The 19,883-nt window shown below is 39.1% G+C and overlaps 1 protein-coding gene across 1 annotated transcript in view; it reads left to right on the forward strand.

The window, feature by feature from the left end:
* The window catches only part of POU2F2 (POU class 2 homeobox 2), a 107,577-nt gene that overhangs the window by 77,266 nt on the left and 10,428 nt on the right, over window positions 1–19,883 (forward strand). Inside the window, exons 2-15 of the mRNA XM_072425660.1 lie at window positions 812–871; window positions 3,098–3,132; window positions 3,212–3,256; window positions 6,419–6,583; window positions 7,620–7,814; window positions 8,838–8,943; window positions 9,053–9,144; window positions 9,317–9,463; window positions 10,241–10,382; window positions 10,465–10,613; window positions 11,789–11,968; window positions 13,301–13,364; window positions 15,854–16,016; window positions 18,721–18,794. Coding sequence (XP_072281761.1) covers window positions 812–871; window positions 3,098–3,132; window positions 3,212–3,256; window positions 6,419–6,583; window positions 7,620–7,814; window positions 8,838–8,943; window positions 9,053–9,144; window positions 9,317–9,463; window positions 10,241–10,382; window positions 10,465–10,613; window positions 11,789–11,968; window positions 13,301–13,364; window positions 15,854–16,016; window positions 18,721–18,794 — 1,617 coding nt within the window. The remainder of the gene's footprint in view (window positions 1–811; window positions 872–3,097; window positions 3,133–3,211; window positions 3,257–6,418; window positions 6,584–7,619; window positions 7,815–8,837; window positions 8,944–9,052; window positions 9,145–9,316; window positions 9,464–10,240; window positions 10,383–10,464; window positions 10,614–11,788; window positions 11,969–13,300; window positions 13,365–15,853; window positions 16,017–18,720; window positions 18,795–19,883) is intronic.

The raw sequence follows: 19,883 nt of genomic DNA on the forward strand, positions 1-19,883 counted from the left end.
GATGCAAGACCAGTCACTCTTTACAAGGAGAGAGAGCAACAGTGGCCAGTCTTTATTACAGGAAGGACCTGATTTTTTTTTTTGAAGCTCTCCAAGACTGGATAGGATAGACTATGAAATGAGAACCTAGGTAATCCAGCAAACTTGGAAAATGCCAAGAAACAACGTTGGGAATTAGAAACAGGGATTCTGATGATGCCTCCTGGTTCAGCACACCAGTCAACACCTAAAAGTAAATATTACTTGTTGTTTGACTTGCCTTAATTACACATAAACGTACAGAAATGTAAGAATTTGCAAAACTGTAAAAGCAGTCAATGATTTTGATCTATGAAGATCAGTATGCTTTGTGTCTGGACAGTACATATGTATTTGATAAAAATGCAAACTAACATATTTTATGGGTTCAGAGGTGACCTTCCTTCATCAGGGCTACATAAACATACGTGAATAGCCTGCATTAGCCTTTGTAACAAGTTATCTAATTACACAGCTGAATAGGACAGAGTAAGACTCCCCTTCCTCCATCAGATCATTTATAATATAAACATATCTTTATTTACCAAGAAAGCGTTATATTTTCCACTTAATTCCTGAGTTTGCATTCTTTATCTGGACAAATCCTCATATATTGTGCTTTAGCTGAATTTGCCCATTAGGTTTTTTTTAGCAAGTTAACTTCTTTTTCTCATTTCAGCAGGTACCAATCTAATTAAACCAATCCATCTCTTAAATCAATGTATGTGCATGTCACATTAAGTTTATGTTCCATAATGTTCTGATGGATTTTTTTTTTTTTTATCTCTCACAGAAATAAGAATGTCTAAACCGGGACATCTCGGCAAATTGCACACAGAAGGGGGTGTCGCAGGTAAAGTTAACGAACAACATTAAAATTAAAGAATGAGTGACATTGCATTATTGCATTGCAATGCATTAAATATATATATATATATATATATATATATATATATATATATATAATGCATTAAATATATATATATATATATATATATATATATATATATATAAATATATATATATATATATAATTTTGTAGGGTTCAGCAGGAGGATGGTGGACTCCCAGGGGTTTATTATCAGATTAACTCATAAGGGTCAATTCCTAAAGGCGGCAACCATACTGATCATGCTATTTCTGCAATGTAATGGGGTGACCCATTTATACAATTAGCAGTCAGGTGACATGATGGCCACATCTATTCATGAAATGGCATTGTTAGTATTCACTGGCACTTTTATTCAGTGTTATTCAGTTTGATTACCATTATGGATTTCATCAGATCTGATGCCACAAACTCACTTTTTCCAGGATTGTCACTTTTAGAAGTGAGGTTGGCTGCAAAAAAGGTGCGTGGGCCACATATGGCACTACCCAATATCATTTACTTTGATAATGAAGGGAATACAGTTTCTGATCATCACTTTAGTGTACATACAGTACTCTAATCAAGGCACTGGTTACCACCATACAAAATTTGATCTCTCAATCAATGTGGCAATCAGAGAAGCAAAGTTTGAGAATAAAGGAACAGTGACTTGTTACCAAGCAGGATCAATGAATGACATGTCTTAGACAAGCTGGGGGTAATCTAATTTTGCTATGAAACCAAATGTCTCCAGAATTACTAGCTGTGACCTTCTAGAGAACATTCATACACAGCTCATGATTTTTTGGAATATTCTTATATGTGTGTGAGCATAAGACACATGCAAAGTAAGTGCTTTCACTGACAAAATTCATGTTTTTCTAAAAATTAAACAAGTTTAGATGTCCTATCTTTAAACCACAATGTAACGTGGTGCAATCTAACTGATATAACAGGACCTTATGGTGACCCAATGGCTTCTATGTGACATTGGGATCTGTATGTGTCTGTATCGCTACCACGCCACTGTATCCCACACACTGAGGAAACCCTTTTACGGTAAAATGTGAGAGTATTTATTGCAAGGGAAGTCCTGTTTTGGTTTCTGGAATCCCCCCCTTCTGGGTGACATGAAGAGGAAGTCTCCAACACTGATACAATTTTGCTGAACTCAGCTGCTGTAATCAGACAGTTTAGAATTCTTACAAATCTCACACAGACATCCATTTTGCATCAACTTTTTTTATTTTTATTTCTTTATTTTCACAATATTTTGTTACCTATAGTCCCCTGTATTAGCCAATTAGGATACTACCCAAATCACAATCAAAAGAAGATTCAGTATGGTCTAATTGAAGCTTCTTTTTCATTCCATAAAAGGCTAAAAAAATCTTTGACATAAAAATGCCTTAACCATTTTGATTCTTCAAAATACTGAAAGCAGTCTCAAGGCTGGTCATTTGAAATGACTAAATCCAAAAGAGTTTATGAACACAAGCTGTTTCCAATCTTCAGCTCCCATTTAAGAAAATGTAGATCCTACCCTGAAGGTTCTTTTTAGCCACATTATGGGATGGTAATACTCTGCCACATTCTTTCCTGCTTTGTAACTCTGCCTCATACACTCCTAGACAAAACTCCAAAAAAATGCTTGGGTATACATTACCCTGGCATGGGTCATTGTTGCTATCAGGAAGCAATGATGTGTGGACGCTGGAGCCAGTGTATGTAGACAGAAGTACCTGGATGACTCTGGAAGAGATCAGCAGCACTGAGATGCAATATAGATATAAATGAAACGCCAACAAAATTGTCAATTGCTTTTAGTGCTTAAACAAACTAATAGTTATCCAATTGGAGTAAAATCTAGGTAGATTATAACTAGTGAGCAGCACAACTGGATAGCACTTTGTCACTTTACATGTAGATTCAAGGACTGGCTTCTTAAAGTAATTTAAGGTGGTCGTTCTGTAAAGTAAAGTAGAAGCAGTCTTTACACCAAGTCTGTTCTCCAAAATGTTATAAGTAGAGATAAGAAACGTTAGACATATCACATATCACATTATCTACCAGTATGACACCAAGCTGTAGCTGGTTCTTATTGACATTGTAAAGCAGCCACATAGACTCAGTCAGATGGTGGACTGCCTCAGGTTTTACTAGCATTAGACATCATTTTCCAATTTACATTTTATTATTCTCTTGCAGACAATGAAAGAAATGGTGCAGACGCACTACATGAGGTAAACTATCTTGACTTCTTTTTTTTTGCTTTTTTTCATCTTAGAATTGGTTACTAGATATGTTCTTTGTGTATTTCAGGTGCAGCAAAACAAGGGATCATCTCCCTTTTCCCTTTCTCCAAAGGTAGGTAGTGCAAGAGAATTTCCAACATAACACAAAATGTTTTCACCAGCGTGAGGCAACAAAAGCTTCAGCGGCTATTTCAGCCATAAACTGGGATTGCCTATGCATAAACATTAAAGATATAATGAGAGTGCCACACAGATGGTTGTACAGTCCAAGATGCTTTTAACAAACAATAAAACATAAAGAACGTTTCAGAGGTTTAGGCCCTGTCCCCTCATCAGGGCTGCAATACACAAACAACAAAACACAGATTTAATGCATTAAAGTCTGAATTAATTGTAGCTTGAACTAAAAAGACATATGTGTGGTGTGATAGTTAGTTTCACCCTTCCCTGATTTCTGTAGTGTAGGCAGTGTCGTAGACCTCCTGGTGACATGATTTTTGGAAATGCTAAGTAGCAAAAATCTCACCAGAATCACTCAGCATCATTCTGGGATTACCCTCCTGTGAGATTTTGGGCTATTCAGTTGATATAGCTCTCATCTAGGTGCTGCTGGGGAAAGCCAAGAAAAGGCAAATATGTGATCTAACAGTATTGATCATGAACCCCCCTTAATTGATCTTTACCTAATATGAACTTCCTACCATGGGAGAGGGCACCTTTATTAAGTGGATCTTCGGCCAAAATGGAAGTTCCGTTTTAAGGCCCCTTTCAGACTTGCACTATTGTTTATTCCCTATCCTCCTTTCAGAGGAGGAAAAGCAACTGTGCAAACAGAAGTAACATGTCACATCTATGTACGATGCCACAACCCTAGTGCAAATGCAGCTACATGCACTAAGTGTCTTTCAACTTCACCCATACAGTTGAATGGGAGTGTGGTTAAGCATCCGGTACAATGCTGGGGTTTACTGCAAGTTTAAAGGGGCCCTAAATTGTCGCCAGACCAGAAATAAAATAGGAAATCTACTATTGTAGGCTTAAACAGAATTGAACTCTCTTAATAATTGCAAAAAAGGAATTTGAGACTTTAGGTATACTTTAATGTTTGACTATTTCTTTTGCTATTTGCCTGATTTGAAAATGCACTGTTAAGTAGGGACAAATCTCAACCCCAATTATCTGCAAGGCATATAAAAATAACTTGTAATGGAGCACGTTTGTATGAGTCTCTGTATACCAGCACAGAAATCATTGCTCCACCAGTCAGCAATTGCAGTATGGGAGCAGCGGGAGTTGTGTGTGGTTCACCGTGGCCTGGCGATGCATCTGGGACATATTAGGGGAAACCCCAGTCCTGTCACAGTATCGCACCCGTTTCCTGACTTCTCTCTTTTACTTCCCCATACACCAATATTACTGTACATTTCCCCGCAAACCTTCATTCTGAGCACATTGTTTAACTTTTCTTTTCTCACAAGCAAGCCTACTTCCTATGCCTATTTTAAAGTTATGATTTAAATGGATTTTATAAAGCAACTTATGCAGATCTTACTAAATTGAGACAAAATGTATAAAACTTTTTGCTTGACTTTTAACAGCCACTGAGATTCCAGTTTTGGTCTCTGTACAGTAGGGTATATACAGTAGGTTATAATGTTTATGAAACTGTCATTGCTCTGACCCCTTATATTTAGTTTTTACCCTGATTTAACATTTACAATGTTATTATTTTAAAGTGTAATTGAGCTCAAAAAATGAATCTTTGATCACTATTCTCTGTGCTGGAGGGTCTAATGTGGGGTAGGAAAACCCTACCTCTACCATGATGGCTAGACTCCATACTGTGCAGAACAGAGCTATATCAGGTAAAGATCAATTACAGGAAGATTGCGGTCAATACTGGCAACTAGTTGTTTTTTTTTTGTTTGTTTTTTTTGCGTGCCAGTTTTTTTTTTTTTTTTTTTTTTTTTAAATCACGAAATTATAGCTGAACACTAACCTCTTCAAGTCTTTACCCAAACCTTAATGGTTTACCCCCAATGCTCTTTCTTTAGCTTCAGAGTCTAAAATAAAGATTAATAGTGTTCCATCTCAACAACCAGACCTGCACTGGTAAACGTCGGAGCATAAAATATAAAATCCATTTGTGGGGAGGCAGGAACACCCTCTTCGTATCTAAGACTCTTGGATAAACGAGATTCAGCATTAGAAATTTCTGTCTCAACAATTTTACACCCAGCTGCAATTTTTAAGTCTTGTTTTTGTATCGACCGCTCATATATTGATAAAACAATCCTATGAATTTACAGTCGGAGTCTGAAAAAAATGAAGCAGAGTATTAAAAGTTAGTGTATTGTAACCAATGTGTGTCAAAAAAGGGGGGGGGGGGGCACAGAAACAAAAAAACAAATTGCCTTTAACAGGGCTTGGGGGTTAATTAACACTCTTTTCAAAGGTATCCATTAAAGTAAAACCTAGATGGGCATAAAAGTATGATAAAGAACTACATTGTATGGCATAAATAGATGCCTGACCATCACACCTGAAAAGGTGTATTGAACATTTAATTTAAAACTATGGATCCTCCATAGTTATAACAGCCCCCAATCCCCTGAAATGTCTGTGTTTCCACCTTTTTTGTGCCTGGGAATATTTTGTCCCCATTCAGCCTAAAAAAAAAAACAAATAAAAAAAAAGTACTGATGTTGGATGAGAAGACCTGGGTTCCCAATCAGTGTTCCAATCAATATTCTAGTTCATTCCAATGGTGTACAGTAAGATTCGGGGCTTTGAGCATGTCTCTGACATTTCTTCATGCAGCTGGCTTTGTGTAGATGAGCACAGTCATGCTGGAACAGAAAAGGGTCTTCCCCAAACTGTGCTGTAGGGTACAATTGTCTATAAGATCTTTGCTTGCTATAACATCAATATAACTCTTCATTGGTAACAGCTGAAAGAGATAATTCCGAGAGGCGTTAACATACTGTATATATTTTTTTGTATAAATTTAGGCTAGGTTCATGATTATTAGTTTAGCTATCAGAGTAGGAAACACAAGCCAGTGATCACAAAAAAAACAAACCACGATACTGTGAGCCATGGCCACCAGCAGCAAAGTAGCTATGTAGAATTGTATAATCTCTGATAAGTGTCTGGATCTTTACAGATATACTTTTAGGTGTTCTCTTTTCTATAGTAATACTCAGTGTTGTGGTTACAGTATATCTTATAGTATGGTATTTATATAGATTTATTCTTTTGTCTCTTTGTGTAGATTACAGATGAAGAATGTGGGGAAAGATCCCCGTCTCTCCCTGGCACTCCTGTTCCCCCAACGCCTTCTGCCCCACCTACCCCGCAGGCTCCTTCTGCCCCACAGCAACCGCCTACCTCCCTTCCACAGACACAGCTTCTCCTTGCTGGCAGCCAGCTTGCTGGGGTAAGTACCTGTGCCCTTGATGCATGCTATACTGATTTTAGTTGTTAGTGGAAGCCTGGCATCACATCAACTGACCACACATTACATTTATTTATTCATGCTGGACCATAGATATTACGGTTTAATTTTATGTCTGATACAAATAATGACAATCATACTATGTAATTGTACTCCAAGATGTTTTTTATGTCTTTACTTCTACTTTTCTGGGTTATTTTTCCTACAATGCCACGCTAAATATTTGCAAGTCAGGAAAATGCCCTCATTGCTGTAATTGTAGCTATCGTTATTGATTCATCAGTTATTGATTCTGCTCAGGTCTACAATCTGGGTCAACTGTTCTGCTGAAATGAAGCACCCTGTCTTGCACCCTGCACCAACTGTCTGCTTGTCCCTGGTCTTCAGTTCATTCAAATAGAATTATTATTGGATTCCCTGGAATTTTTTACCAAGGCTGCATACTGCTTTAATCTCTGTCCAAGTTGGCACCAAGCCCCATCTCTAGAACCTTACCAGCCTGTAGAGTCCGCCACTTAACTGATGGAACTTACTGATGAGAGGGTGTGGTGATTGTGCTGATTTGGACAGTAGTCAAGGCCCAATGAATTGATAGTTAACACATGAACATACTTGCACCACATGGTGATTCATTTCAGTAGCATTGGCAGCTCCTTTATTAAAGTGCATGGTCCGGAATCTGGGTCCTTCCCCTTAGAATCCACCAGTTCGGTAAAGAGGGTGGTGTGGCTTCACTGGGTTCTTTTCCCTTTCAATTTGAGACTCGCTTGTGAAACATTTTAAGTGGATATCTTTGTAGGATTCTGCAAACATTTATATTATGTGATTTGCTTTCAGTTTGTTTTTAATTCTGATTGCTTGCTTTTGTTAATGCTTTCCTTTTTTAACTGCTTTTTTCCCTTTTGTACCCTCCCTGCTCATCAAACACTATCATTACTGCTTGTCCCCATATTATTCATCAACCCCTCCTTCATTTTCCAAACCCCTCATCTTGCTCCATTCATCCTCCATGCTACAGCTCACTGCCCTCCTCCCCGCACAGCAGCAGCTGCTCCTCCAGCAAGCTCAGCTCCTTGCCGCCGCTGTCCAGCAGTCCAATGTTGCCGCTGCCGCCAGCGCCTCCCAGTCAGGGTCTGATGCCCAGACTACCCCCAGCAGCCAACAGCAACCCCCCCAACTTGCTTTGTCCCAGCCCATCCATCTTACAGCACAGGTGAGCACTTGCAGGCTGCCATGGCACAGCAGTGCTGCCAATCAGGTTTTGTTTTTTGCCAAACCAACAATGAAGACTATGAGTGCATATGTCCCTCTTGAATGCTTATGCCATATAGATTAGACCAGTTTGGGTAAAAGGTGTGAGAGTGGGAAGGGGTCTTGGCAGGGTGATTGTGTACTTTATGGAATCTGTTTGTCTATGCTTTGGAACATTTGAAATGCAGAAGTTTTTTTTTTTCTTTTTATATCTTTATACTTTTGTAGCTTGTTCTACATTTGGGAGAGTTCATGTTTTTGACAGATTTATTTCTGTGACATCTTTAACGTTCACTTCCTGCTATCTCTTCCTGTCTTGCTTAGTTTAATGTTTGGCTGATGAAGTTCAAGTTTGATCCTGCCATCAGCTTGACTTGAGCTTTAGCAGTAAGACATTCACTATTTCCATCAATTATTCAGTAAGTAAAGTGAACAGTTGCTGCCCACTTATTCATTTTACTTTACCTAGGTTTGATTGGTTCCAGGTTCAGTGAATGTTCTGCCAGTTTGCCAGTTCTGATTTAAATTGCTCATCACTATTTCTCATACTACATGCTGATTTTAGAGGTTTCATGATCAAATTTTTTTTTTCTATTCCTGCATTAACTGTGTGGTCACATTTTATTATACAGTATGGCTACTATTTGCCCAACAAGTGGCTTTTTTTGTTTACTATCTACAGAATAATTGCCTTTTATTTATCAGGCTTTATGACTTTTATGACTTGTGATTTTTAGGGTTCTTTTTTGTCTGCCTTTTGTTTTCATCAATACTACATCCCTGCTCATACAGGTATATGAAAATAACTTACTTGAAGCAACACAAATGTAGGTTAGGAGAAGTCGCCTGTCAATGTAATCTGAATTGTCTTAGAAGCATCTTTAATGTCAAAAGCAAGCACTATCGACACCATCCTAAAGCCTGTTGACACAGTAAAGGTTCTACTGTTTCCTTTTCCTGATTTTAATTTCTTTCTTTTGTTTAGGATATTCAGCAGTTGTTACAACTCCAGCAGCTTGTTCTTGTTCCTGGACATCATCTCCAGTCCCCAACACAGTTCCTGCTACCCCAAGCAGGACAGGGCCAGCAAGGTAAATGAATGGACACATCATTTTACTGCTACAAATATACCCAGTGTAAAGCAATTGCAGCAAAAGATTTCACTCTGTTCTTTTACTGACCATTCTTTGTCATCTCTAGGCCTTCTATCTGCACCAAATCTCTTCCAGCTACCTCAACAAGGCCAGGGGAATCTTATTCCGGGCCAGCCAAGGCCTGGAATTCCCACTCAGGTGAGAGAAATGTATAGTTGGAGCACATTTTTCCCTACAAAATTTTTCTTCTGTAAGGGAACCTGTACTGAGCAAATGTAGGAGTGTATCTCTGCTGACATTTCCTTTTGAAGTTGCATAGCCTCCATGCTATTCCAGTGGCTTTGCATTTTAAGCTGTTTCACTTTTTCAGGCTGTGCCCCGTCAAGGGCCCCAGGATCCCCCCATACTGTCACACACAGAGCCAGCATCTCATCCCGAGGAGCCCAGTGATCTGGAGGAGCTGGAACAGTTTGCTCGAACCTTCAAGCAGCGTAGGATCAAGCTGGGATTCACTCAGGTAAGAGATGGAACAATAATCCTATTTAGTTGGTTACAATATGCAATAAATTCACTTTCTCTTAAGGTACCGTATTTTTCGGCGTATAAGACGCACCCAATTTTAAAGGAGGAAAATCTAGAAAAAAAAGATTCTCACAAAGATGATCACACTGTGCCAATTCATCCCCTTCTGATCACCCTGTTCCAATTTTTCCCCTTCTGATCACCCTGTGCCAATTCATCCCCTTCTGATCACCCTGTTCCAATTTTTCCCCTTCTGATCACTCTGTGCCAATTTATCCCCTTCTGATCACCCTGTGCCAATTTATCCCCTTCTGATCACTCGCGGTATCGGGTGAGTATGATATTTTAATTATTTTTAAAAACTGTGTTCGCTGTATAAGACGCACCCACTTTCCCCCCCCAGTTTTGGGGAAGAAAAAGTGCGTCTTATACGCCGAAAAATACGGTACTTTAGGAGGAACATAACATTTACAGGGACTAATAGAAGGAGGACTGATACCTGCAATTTACCTATGCAGAGCAAAAATTAACATTTGAAACTTCACAGCTATAAAAGTAGCAACATTTTTAGATGATAAAAATTATGCAAACATAGGAAGTGCCATTGATAGTATTTTAGCTAGTCTGAGCCCCGTCACTCTCATGTTAAAAAGATGAAGTCCTTCAGTTCAATTGTATTGTATAGGTGGAAGGGGTCCTGTATGATACAATATAGAGTCATATGCTCCAATTATTTTTTACCTGGTGTAATGAGGATTGTGTTCTTTTACAGGGGGATGTTGGGCTGGCTATGGGAAAACTGTATGGCAACGATTTCTCTCAGACAACCATTTCCCGATTTGAGGCACTTAACCTAAGTTTCAAGAACATGTGCAAGCTTAAACCACTATTACAGAAGTGGCTGAGCGATGCAGGTACGAGAGACCATTCCTGGATGCATTATATGATATTTTCTGGACCAATATGACAGTTACCAATTTCTATCTCTTTGCTTAGAATCCATGTCTGTAGATAGCACCCTGCCCAGTCCCAACCCACTGAGCAGCCCCGGGGGAGGATATGAAGGGCTCCCTGGCCGCAGACGCAAGAAACGCACCAGCATTGAGACCAACGTGCGCTTCGCACTGGAGAAAAGTTTTATTGCGGTAAGACTGATCTTAATCAAGGAAACGGTAATGAGCAAAACAGACATTCATCCATTGCAAACTAGGTTTTCACAACACCAGTGCTTCATCATGGGGTCCCCTGCTTCTTTTGTTTTCTAATCTCTACATTTTAATACTATGGAGAAAAATTTGCATTGAGAAAGCATTTTAAAAGTGAATGTCACATAACTTCTTTTAAACATTGCATGATAACACAAAAAGATGTGCTCGCTGAAAATACAGTATTAATCTGTTTGAAGGAACTGAAAGCAGACACCTGCACACATTAGTACAAATCCGCCTCATTTCCCTGGGTACCTGAAAGTTGGGGCACTCCATTATGAAAATTGTGGCATCAGTGGAAAAAGTTCTGACCTGACCCTTTCCTCTTCTAACGCCTTGCCTTTGGACTAATTTTAATTTTGGGCAGTCATGTTGACAAAAAATGAGAAGGTGTGAGAAGACGGGCTAAAGTTTAACTTTTTCACCAGTAACCTGAAGCAGCTGTCTACTGATGTGTGCAGCCACAGGCAGGTGCTCTTACTTTCAGTTCCCAGCAAAAGTACATTACAGTTAAAAACAAGACAGGTTTACTGGGATAGACAGCCATACCTAATTTAAAAAAATACATCTATAAAAGGTTAAACTGACCATGCTATGTTCTGGCTATACAATTATTTTTCAGGTGTATTCTCTATTAATAGTGTTTTACTTCTTACACAGTAATTGTTGTGCATTATAAACTATACGGGCTATATTTTTCTTATTTCTCATTTTTCTTTATTATTCTATATGCTTTCTGACCTTCCCAGAGTTTCTCATTTTACTGCTATGAGTGATCTTTCTCTGCCTGGTAATCAAAATGCAGCATACAACAGCCTCTGGAATAATGCAGTACATGCAGGCATGTTTAAGGAAAGCCAATCCAATTGGAAACATAAAAATTAGTTTGCTGCTAATTCTGTTAAGATTTACTATAGATATGGTCATTTCCGATCGGAAGTGAGAATTAGCTGTGTTAAGCTATACCCTATTGCTCTGCCCTGCACAGGATTGACCAGGTTTGTTTTAGACGATGTATTAATGAGAGGTTCTCTTAATTTTTACCCTTATTGTTTTTTGTTGCATGTCCTATTTTCTTTTTCTTATGTTTCCTCTGTTCATGTACCATACAGAACCAGAAACCTACCTCTGAGGAGATCCTTGTGATTGCTGAGCAGCTGAACATGGAGAAGGAAGTGATTCGTGTGTGGTTTTGTAACCGCCGGCAGAAGGAGAAGCGTATTAACCCATGTAGCAGCATGCCGATCATTCCCCCTAACCAAGGCAAAGGGCAGATGTATGGGACACATATGGTAATGACCTGTCCTTTTTCTCAGCATGACATAGAGAAGCTGTATGGGGCACATGTAGTGACCAGTCTCAAATCAGACATCATAAAACAATAGTAGTCATGACAACTAGGAAGTGTCTCTAAATAGTGGTCAGGTAGAAAATAAACCTTACTCTTGCAGTAAAAGTGGGCCCACCCTGTCCATCTGCATGATAATTTATGTAAACCACGACCTGCCACACCAACTGTACGTATACACATTGGAACAGATTAGGAAAAATATCCTTACAGCTCAATATCAGTCCAAGCATATTCTGTTTGGTTCTGGTTAGAGAAGGTGAGAACACCTTTTGTTTGCAGCCCCCGCCTTCATTTTCGATTTTTCACCTCACTTCCTCTCTAATTCACGGGTATCCGGCAGAGCATGAAGTAAGAAACAAAAATCAGTCCCACTTTTAGGTTTTAAATAGAGGTTTTAATTGTTTGGTGGCTGAAGGAATAGTAAATATCGACCGATATATAGACTGGTATACTGAGTCACCCAAACACAGACTAGATCTTCTAATAACACTCCGGACTGTTTTCCATCAAAACATCCTGGAGAAAATATGTTGGTGATCTTAGTAAACAGTCCTGTCTTGGGACAGTGCAGGGCCCATATTGTGAATCTTACTGGGGATTGGATGAAATTTGTTTTTCTTTTCCTAAAGTGGAAATTGTTTCCAATCCTTTAATATTTTCTTCAGTGCATCCTGCAAAAGAAGACAACGCTTATCTACAATACCTGTTAGGCAAGGAGTTAGTCCTGTCCTTTTTTTTTTACAAATACAACACCTCATGATTCAAGGAGTGTCAGATGTTCGGTCTCTGTTGTGCACTGTGGTTTCACCTGCTCTGAGCGGTGTCCCTGCAGTGCCCTGTAGGCAACCCGGTGGCTGAAATCACAGTGAGCAGCAAATGGTTCTGGCAACCAAAATATCTGGGGCACAGATGTGAAAGGTGCAGGTGAGCAATAAGTAATAAACGGTCTATTTATGTTTTCAAACTAGTTTCACATAACTTTCATCCATGTTTCTTTGACTCAATTGAAAAAGATGTGAATCTTGTAATAAAACAATAAAAAATAGACTCCTAAATGCAACGGCAGACAGCATATATTGTTATATTTTTTCGATTACTGTAGGGGGACAGATTTTATCATAGAATATTTGGCCCCAATGTAGTCATGAACAGCACAGACAGTGGCAGGGATCCACATGTCCTGCACCATACAGCAATCTCTGTTTTACCTCCTGTCTTTTCCTCATTCACCCTTCACAATCTCATATCTCCTCCTTTCCTCGATCTGCTCCAGGTGCCCCCCCCGGTGTCTGCCCCCACGCTCACTTCCCAGGCTTCCAGTACTCTCAGCACAACAGGTAACCAGCCACCATTCTCCTCTCACTGGATAACCCTTCTTCATTTTCTGTTATTTACTTAAAGGTCATTTCCACACAAAACAATATGTCTGTTTTGGGTAGGCCTCTGAAGGTTAAATACCTCCCAAATTATAGGTTTTGCCTTTGCCCCTCCCACAAATGTATGGCAAAGGTGTCACTCTCAGCTGGATTTCCTAGTTGTTGCTTTATTTTAAATTCTGAGCAATTCACCTGAAAGGATGTAAGATGCCAGTATATGATTTAACTTTCCATCCACCCTATACATATACATTTTTATTTTGGGGTAGACGTGACCTTTAATTGAAAGCAGTCTTAATTATTCTGGTGTAACTCAGAAAATCGAAGCTCAAGATCTGATTGTAGCCACAGAAAGAATTGATAACCTCTTCAGTTCACAACCAAAGTAGATTGTAGGTTGTGACAGACTGTCTTTCCATTGTTTATGGTTTAGTCTATATAAATGAAAAGAATTAAAGCAAACATGTTGGCCATTTATATACTTTAGCTTGGACTCCAGCTAAAGCTGCAGATTTAAAAGATGTAGGTATACCTAGCCCAGCCACACGGCACAGACCTGTTTAGCAATCGGGGGACCGAATTTGCAGTTTATTGTGAACTAATGGTCTCCTCCCATTACAGTGACTGGGCAATGAAAAGAAAAGCTGCACAGTGTCTAGCTCATCAGTCATGCTGCTCACATTTTATGTTAGAATGCTCTTTGCAATACAGCACATCTGGTTGGATCGTTGTGGTGCATCTTCCCCATTTCTTACAAGTGTTTGGAATATGCTGTGTAGCCCCGGGGGGGACCTTGTATTAGTCATTTTTTGTTTAGAGCCTTTGGAGGTGATTACTTTTCAACCAACAACAAACACTTTTCACCTTAAAATTGAAGAGAAAATGTTATGAACTGACAACCTTGGTATTAGGAGTAGCAAATGACCACCCAGCATGTATCTGTGGCCTGCTTGTTTGTCACCTACAAGGCATCCACCTTTTACATGTCCTAACTTTCAAAGCCCCTTAGCCCCAATTTCTCCTAAAAACTATTCCTGCAATTTCTTTTTAAATTACAATTTATTTTAGTAAAAAATAAATAATAATTCAATTATCCATAACTTTCACCGTTCATAACCCCCTGTTAGACCTTGAGCTACATCACCCTGAACATCATCAGTTTAATTATGGCTGTCAGTTTTATAACTTGTGATTGTATGTAGCATGTTTCACCGACCCACATCCACCTGGTACATATGGTACATATAAAAAATGTGTGGTACATATAAAAAATCAGCTACACATACAATAGTAGGCTGTGATTTATTTCCTAGACCATCTCATGTTGCCAGCATGAAGTCATTTCCCAGGCTATAGACAAAGGTTGTAAGTAGTCCCTGCTGTATATCTATTCCATGTGCCCTTGTTCTTTCATTTGCTTAAATGCAATCTAATATAAAACAAGTATGCCAAGGCCAGGAGAAGGAAAGTCTTTAGAGGGCACAGTGGGCAGTAAATGTGTAATTTAGCTTTAAAGTGACCCTGTCATAAGTACATGGGCTGCTATTGCCGACCTCCTGTTGAAAATGCTAGGTGCCTGTCTGTTGTTGAGCTGGAACAATCATATGCAGTGTCAGAAAAAGCTGAACGCACATTACAACTTGATTGGCTGGTTTGATTTTCCAAAACTAAATAGGGCCAACCTAAACACTTTACTAAATTTGTAGGAAATCAGGCAAGGCCTTGTACTACATAAATTGGTAAATCTAAAATAGTAGAATCAGAGTGTATCATAGGAAAGCAGTTTGATTATATATTTGGAGAACTAAATCGATTTTTCATACAGAATCCAAAAAGAAATCAACTTTATTTATATTTTCAACAAAAAAAAATGTGTTCCTTTTCAATGAGGAAAATATAAAATAAAACAGATACATATATAATTTTACCAGCCAGCAGGTGGCGCTCCAAACAAATGTAAATAGCATCTGTAGTTTCACATAGCAGCTGTGCTAAACATAGACATTAATGAGTCACAGGATGGCCCATTGGCCCTGATTTATTAAAGCTTTCCAAGACTGGAGAAGATAGATTATCATGGGAGAACCTAAGCGATTCAGTAAAACCGGAATGGATCTGGTCCAGGATTAATAACATTTTTCAACTAATGATTTTCAGAAAGTCCATTCCAGGTTCACTGGATTGCCCAGGTTCTCCCATGATATTCTATCTTCTCCAGTCTTGATCTTTAATAAATCAAGTCCATTGCCCTCCTCTGTCTTAGTAGAGACATTCATGTTTTTATTGATGATTTAGTGTTTATTTTTTTCTTCTTTGCAAATACTCTGATAAAAAAAGAAACAAATACCAGATCCAATATGGTTTCCCAATAATGATGACTTTGATTTCTTGTATCTTTGCTGTATCCTGATCAGAGGGTCTGTACCTCACTGTTTATCTCTGTGTTTCAGTGACTACCTTACCTTCCGCTTTGGGGTCTCTTGTCCATCCTCGTCCACCTTCCAACACAGCACCCCCCTCTGCTACACCCCCACCAAGCAACAGCACAAGCGCCAGCCCCCAAAGCAGCACTCATTCCGGGCTTAGCCTGACAGGACTTAGTCCCAGTACAGGGTAAGTATTAGTAAACACAATAGGGACAGATATCCGTGCAACAATCACAAGATACTTTCAACTGCATTAACAGTTAGGGTTTTTTCTTCAAATGAGATTCTATTGTAAGGGTTACAATAAATAGGTGGCCCTAGGAAAAAAGTATTTTGTACCCAAAATAAAGTATGGAAGGTTTTTTTCTTATTTTTGTTTATTGGTAGAATATGCTCCAGGTAAATTAAAGGCAGGACTCGAAGGTGTGGGCTAGGAATTATTTGTCTTCCAAACGATAGATATAACAAAACGTGCAGATATGTAAAAAAAAAAAAAAAAAGACAGGCAAAAAGTATAGATTGCCTTTCATTACCATGTTAATGTAATGTAAATGAAAGATATTTATCATTCTGTATAGTAATGTTTAGGACAGATTTGTTTTGTTCATGTAAGAAAGGACCTTCTTTCTGTGCCATGCTGCTTCTCATTTTGCATTACATGATGCTGGCAGCAGCTGGAGAGGATCACATAGATGCCTTGTAATGTGTCTGACAGCGCGGGTAGCTGCAAGCGGTGATCTTATTAGTGGCATGTCATAGTACTGCTACATAATCACCTTAGACAGCTGCTTCACTCCACTACATGAAGCAGCCCCTGCAAACAAGGGAGATTTTTTAAGCATGTTCAAGAAAAAAAGAAAAAAAAAGTACAGTGGGGTTATTAACAATTTCTCTTGCTGGTCATGGGACTGCTAACTCCAGCATGTCCTTCAAATCAATATAAATGTCCTTTTAGGAGTTGTGAAGCATATACATCATCTACTTACTAAAAAAAAGCCCATCCAGGAAATCTGCTGCCTGAACAAGCTCTGAGATCCTCCACTATAAGACTAGCTTGTAGCCCAGCTCTGGGCACCAAGTTACCAGGTTTCCCTCTCCTTTGGCACCCCATACTCCTCTGAAAGCCTCTTCCACATGTGATGTGCAAGTTTAGATTCTTCTTCCAATCTGCTTTAGCAATGGGCAATCCTTGGTACCATAGATACATAATTGTAAGGGTGCCATCAGAAATAAAATAAGGAAGAATGGGCACTAGGCAAGGTAGCAACTTTGTAAACACCCACCAAGCACACACGTTACCTATTCCATCCTGTTGGATCACAAAAAGCACAGAAGAAGCTTCCCTAGTTACATACTGTCCATACTGATCACATAAAACATCACCTGCATATAAGTCCACCTTCTCTTTTGAAGGGATTGGACCAACTGCATATGTCTATGTTTTACTGCAAGAATATGAACATTGTTATTTTTTTTATTAATAATATTAATCAACAGGATTTATATAGCGCCAACATATAAAGCTCAACACTGTACATTAAATAGGGGTTGCAGATTACAGACAGTGATACAGAAGGAGGAGAGAACCCTGCCATGCAGAACTTACAATCTAGGAGGTGATAACATTGTTGTTATCCCCCTGGACATCCCCAAGGACCTAGGCTTTTGGATAATCCAGGTCTGTGTGCCATGATGACCAGTCTTAGGGTGGGTTTATAACAGTCTCACTCACGGGTTTATAACAGTCTCACTCTCACAATATGTCTTTGGTCTGAGTTGAATGATGATGTCAGTCTTTCAGCCCATAAGAATGATTACATCTTATGGGAGGGAGAGGGTACTTAGGGGATTGCATTAGAAAGGATGTTTGTATTACAGCTGGAGTTCTTTTTTGATCTTTACCCCTAGATAGGGCTCCTATAAAAAAAAAATTTTGAAATATTGAAAAACATAATAATTAGACCTAGCAATAGATCGAGCAATAGATTCTATTGGGAAGGTACCAAAGTTTGACACACAATGATGGAGCTCTGGTCAGAAAATGGGGCAGTAGGGGTAAAGACACATTAGGAACTGAACTTTCAGGTTGGCTTACAAAAAAAAAAAAATTTAAGCTGTAGGTGGGCGGAAGCCCCTGTATTGTGACCCAACCTTTCAGTAACCACCCTAAAAGTGCCGGGTGGTGCATCCCCGCTAAATGGGTCTGGGGAGAACACTGATCTAAAAAAAATATCAAATATTACATTTACCACAAAGATCTCTTTACTGTATGTACATGTTTTAATAAAAACCCTTTGCTGCAGACTTGGCATCCCCAAACCCTGTGGGTGCTTATGTTGCTATTGTCTACTTCAGCACCCCTTGTACCTTCTTCTTTCAAGGTCGGTCCTCTGCACATAGCCTAACCAACTCTTGCAAGTCCCCCATCATATCATATGTCCTCTTTAATCCAAGGGATGAGATTAAAACACTGTGTTTTCAATAGCTGATGAAGAAGAAATTTGCATGTGGTAAAGTAGGCCAACCTGGCCCATTTGCAATTACAACCCATTGTACCCCTGTTCCTATGCTGTGAGGTTTACTGAATAGTAAGCGAATCAGTCAAAAATATTTGCTTGTAAACAGTGGCCGCATACATAGCTGAAGAGTAAGTAAGGTTTATAACCATCTACAGGCCTATATAATATCTTACTCTAGAACTCTGAAATGAGGAGAACCAATTACACAGCAAAGAAGTAGACTGTTATAATAGAAACATGTATGGTGGTTATGTATTACAACACATCATCGTTCTTTGTGCTGTTAAAATATAAAAGCCAGTGTTCGATTACATGCCAATAAAATTTTTAAACTGTGTTTTCAAACATTTTTTTGTGTTCTTGGTCTTACAGGGGCACAGTGCTCGGGGTCAGTCCGGGGTTGAACCCGGCCCTCATGGCTGGAAACCCACTGGCCACCATACAAGGTTTGTAGGACAGGATGAGTCACATGATGAACTAAGTGTCACATGACCATCCACAGCATGCTTCATACCATTTTCCATTTGTCTTGATGGGTTGTGACATTTCCGCCACATATCATACCACTGAGAAATGTCACTTCACTAGGTCAACTGTTTGGCAGTTGTCAAAGGTTGTGTTGTAACACCCATAATTTTCAGCCAAAGCTCTGAAATTCGAAAAAGTAAAATGTCCGAGTCCCTTAACGCAGGTCATTACAACCCATAGCTAGCTCACATCTGTTCATTCGGTGTGCTGTTCCAAGCTGAATATCACTACAACTCACTGTGCTGTAATGAGATGGGGCTTGTTGCAGCAGCATGTCATATCACAATATTGGGTCATTGTGCTTTTCAGCTTCAAACACATTACTAGTGCTCTCTAGTGTTAACTGCAATCACCTTGAAACTCATCAAGAAGAAATATGTAGGTTGTCATTGTTGAGGTCTCTTAGACAAAATAGTAAAGCCGGAGGCAACTACATTTTTCAATCTTTTGAAAAGTTTGAAAGAGGTGAAGTTTGCTGTAGAGACAGATTGTGATTGGTGATCCAGAAGCATAACCACACAATATTCATCATTTTTAAATTACCAATGGTACTGTTCACATGACCAAACTATTTTGATGCCCTCCGAGAACTATTTGCAGACAGCCAACACCAGGACTTTTGTAGCAAAAAATATTTAGATGTAGTCAAGAGGATACAAATATCTTTCTATGTACTACTGGCATACTCCTGTCCCATAGACTATGAGTTGCAGTTAAGCTACAAGTAGAGCTTTGACATGGGAAGTCATCACTGTAGAGTCATGGAAAGGTTTATTTCGTATCCATAATTCAACCAAATTATGTATTGTGTGTTCATCTCTTGGTGTTGATGTGCTCTCTAATAGTTGTTGACTTTACTGTGGTGTGTTGCCACTCATCTATCCAATTCATTTATAATTTTGTAGTTCTAAAATTTTCCCAGTGCTAAAATTCACCATTGTTTGTCAATTTTTTTAAATGATCACTTTTATAGCTGAATGGCACCACAACTCACTGCCCAGTAATAG

The sequence above is a fragment of the Pyxicephalus adspersus genome, chromosome 11 (genome assembly GCF_032062135.1).
Source record: "Pyxicephalus adspersus chromosome 11, UCB_Pads_2.0, whole genome shotgun sequence".
In the NCBI taxonomy this organism is placed as follows: Eukaryota; Metazoa; Chordata; class Amphibia; order Anura; family Pyxicephalidae; genus Pyxicephalus; species Pyxicephalus adspersus.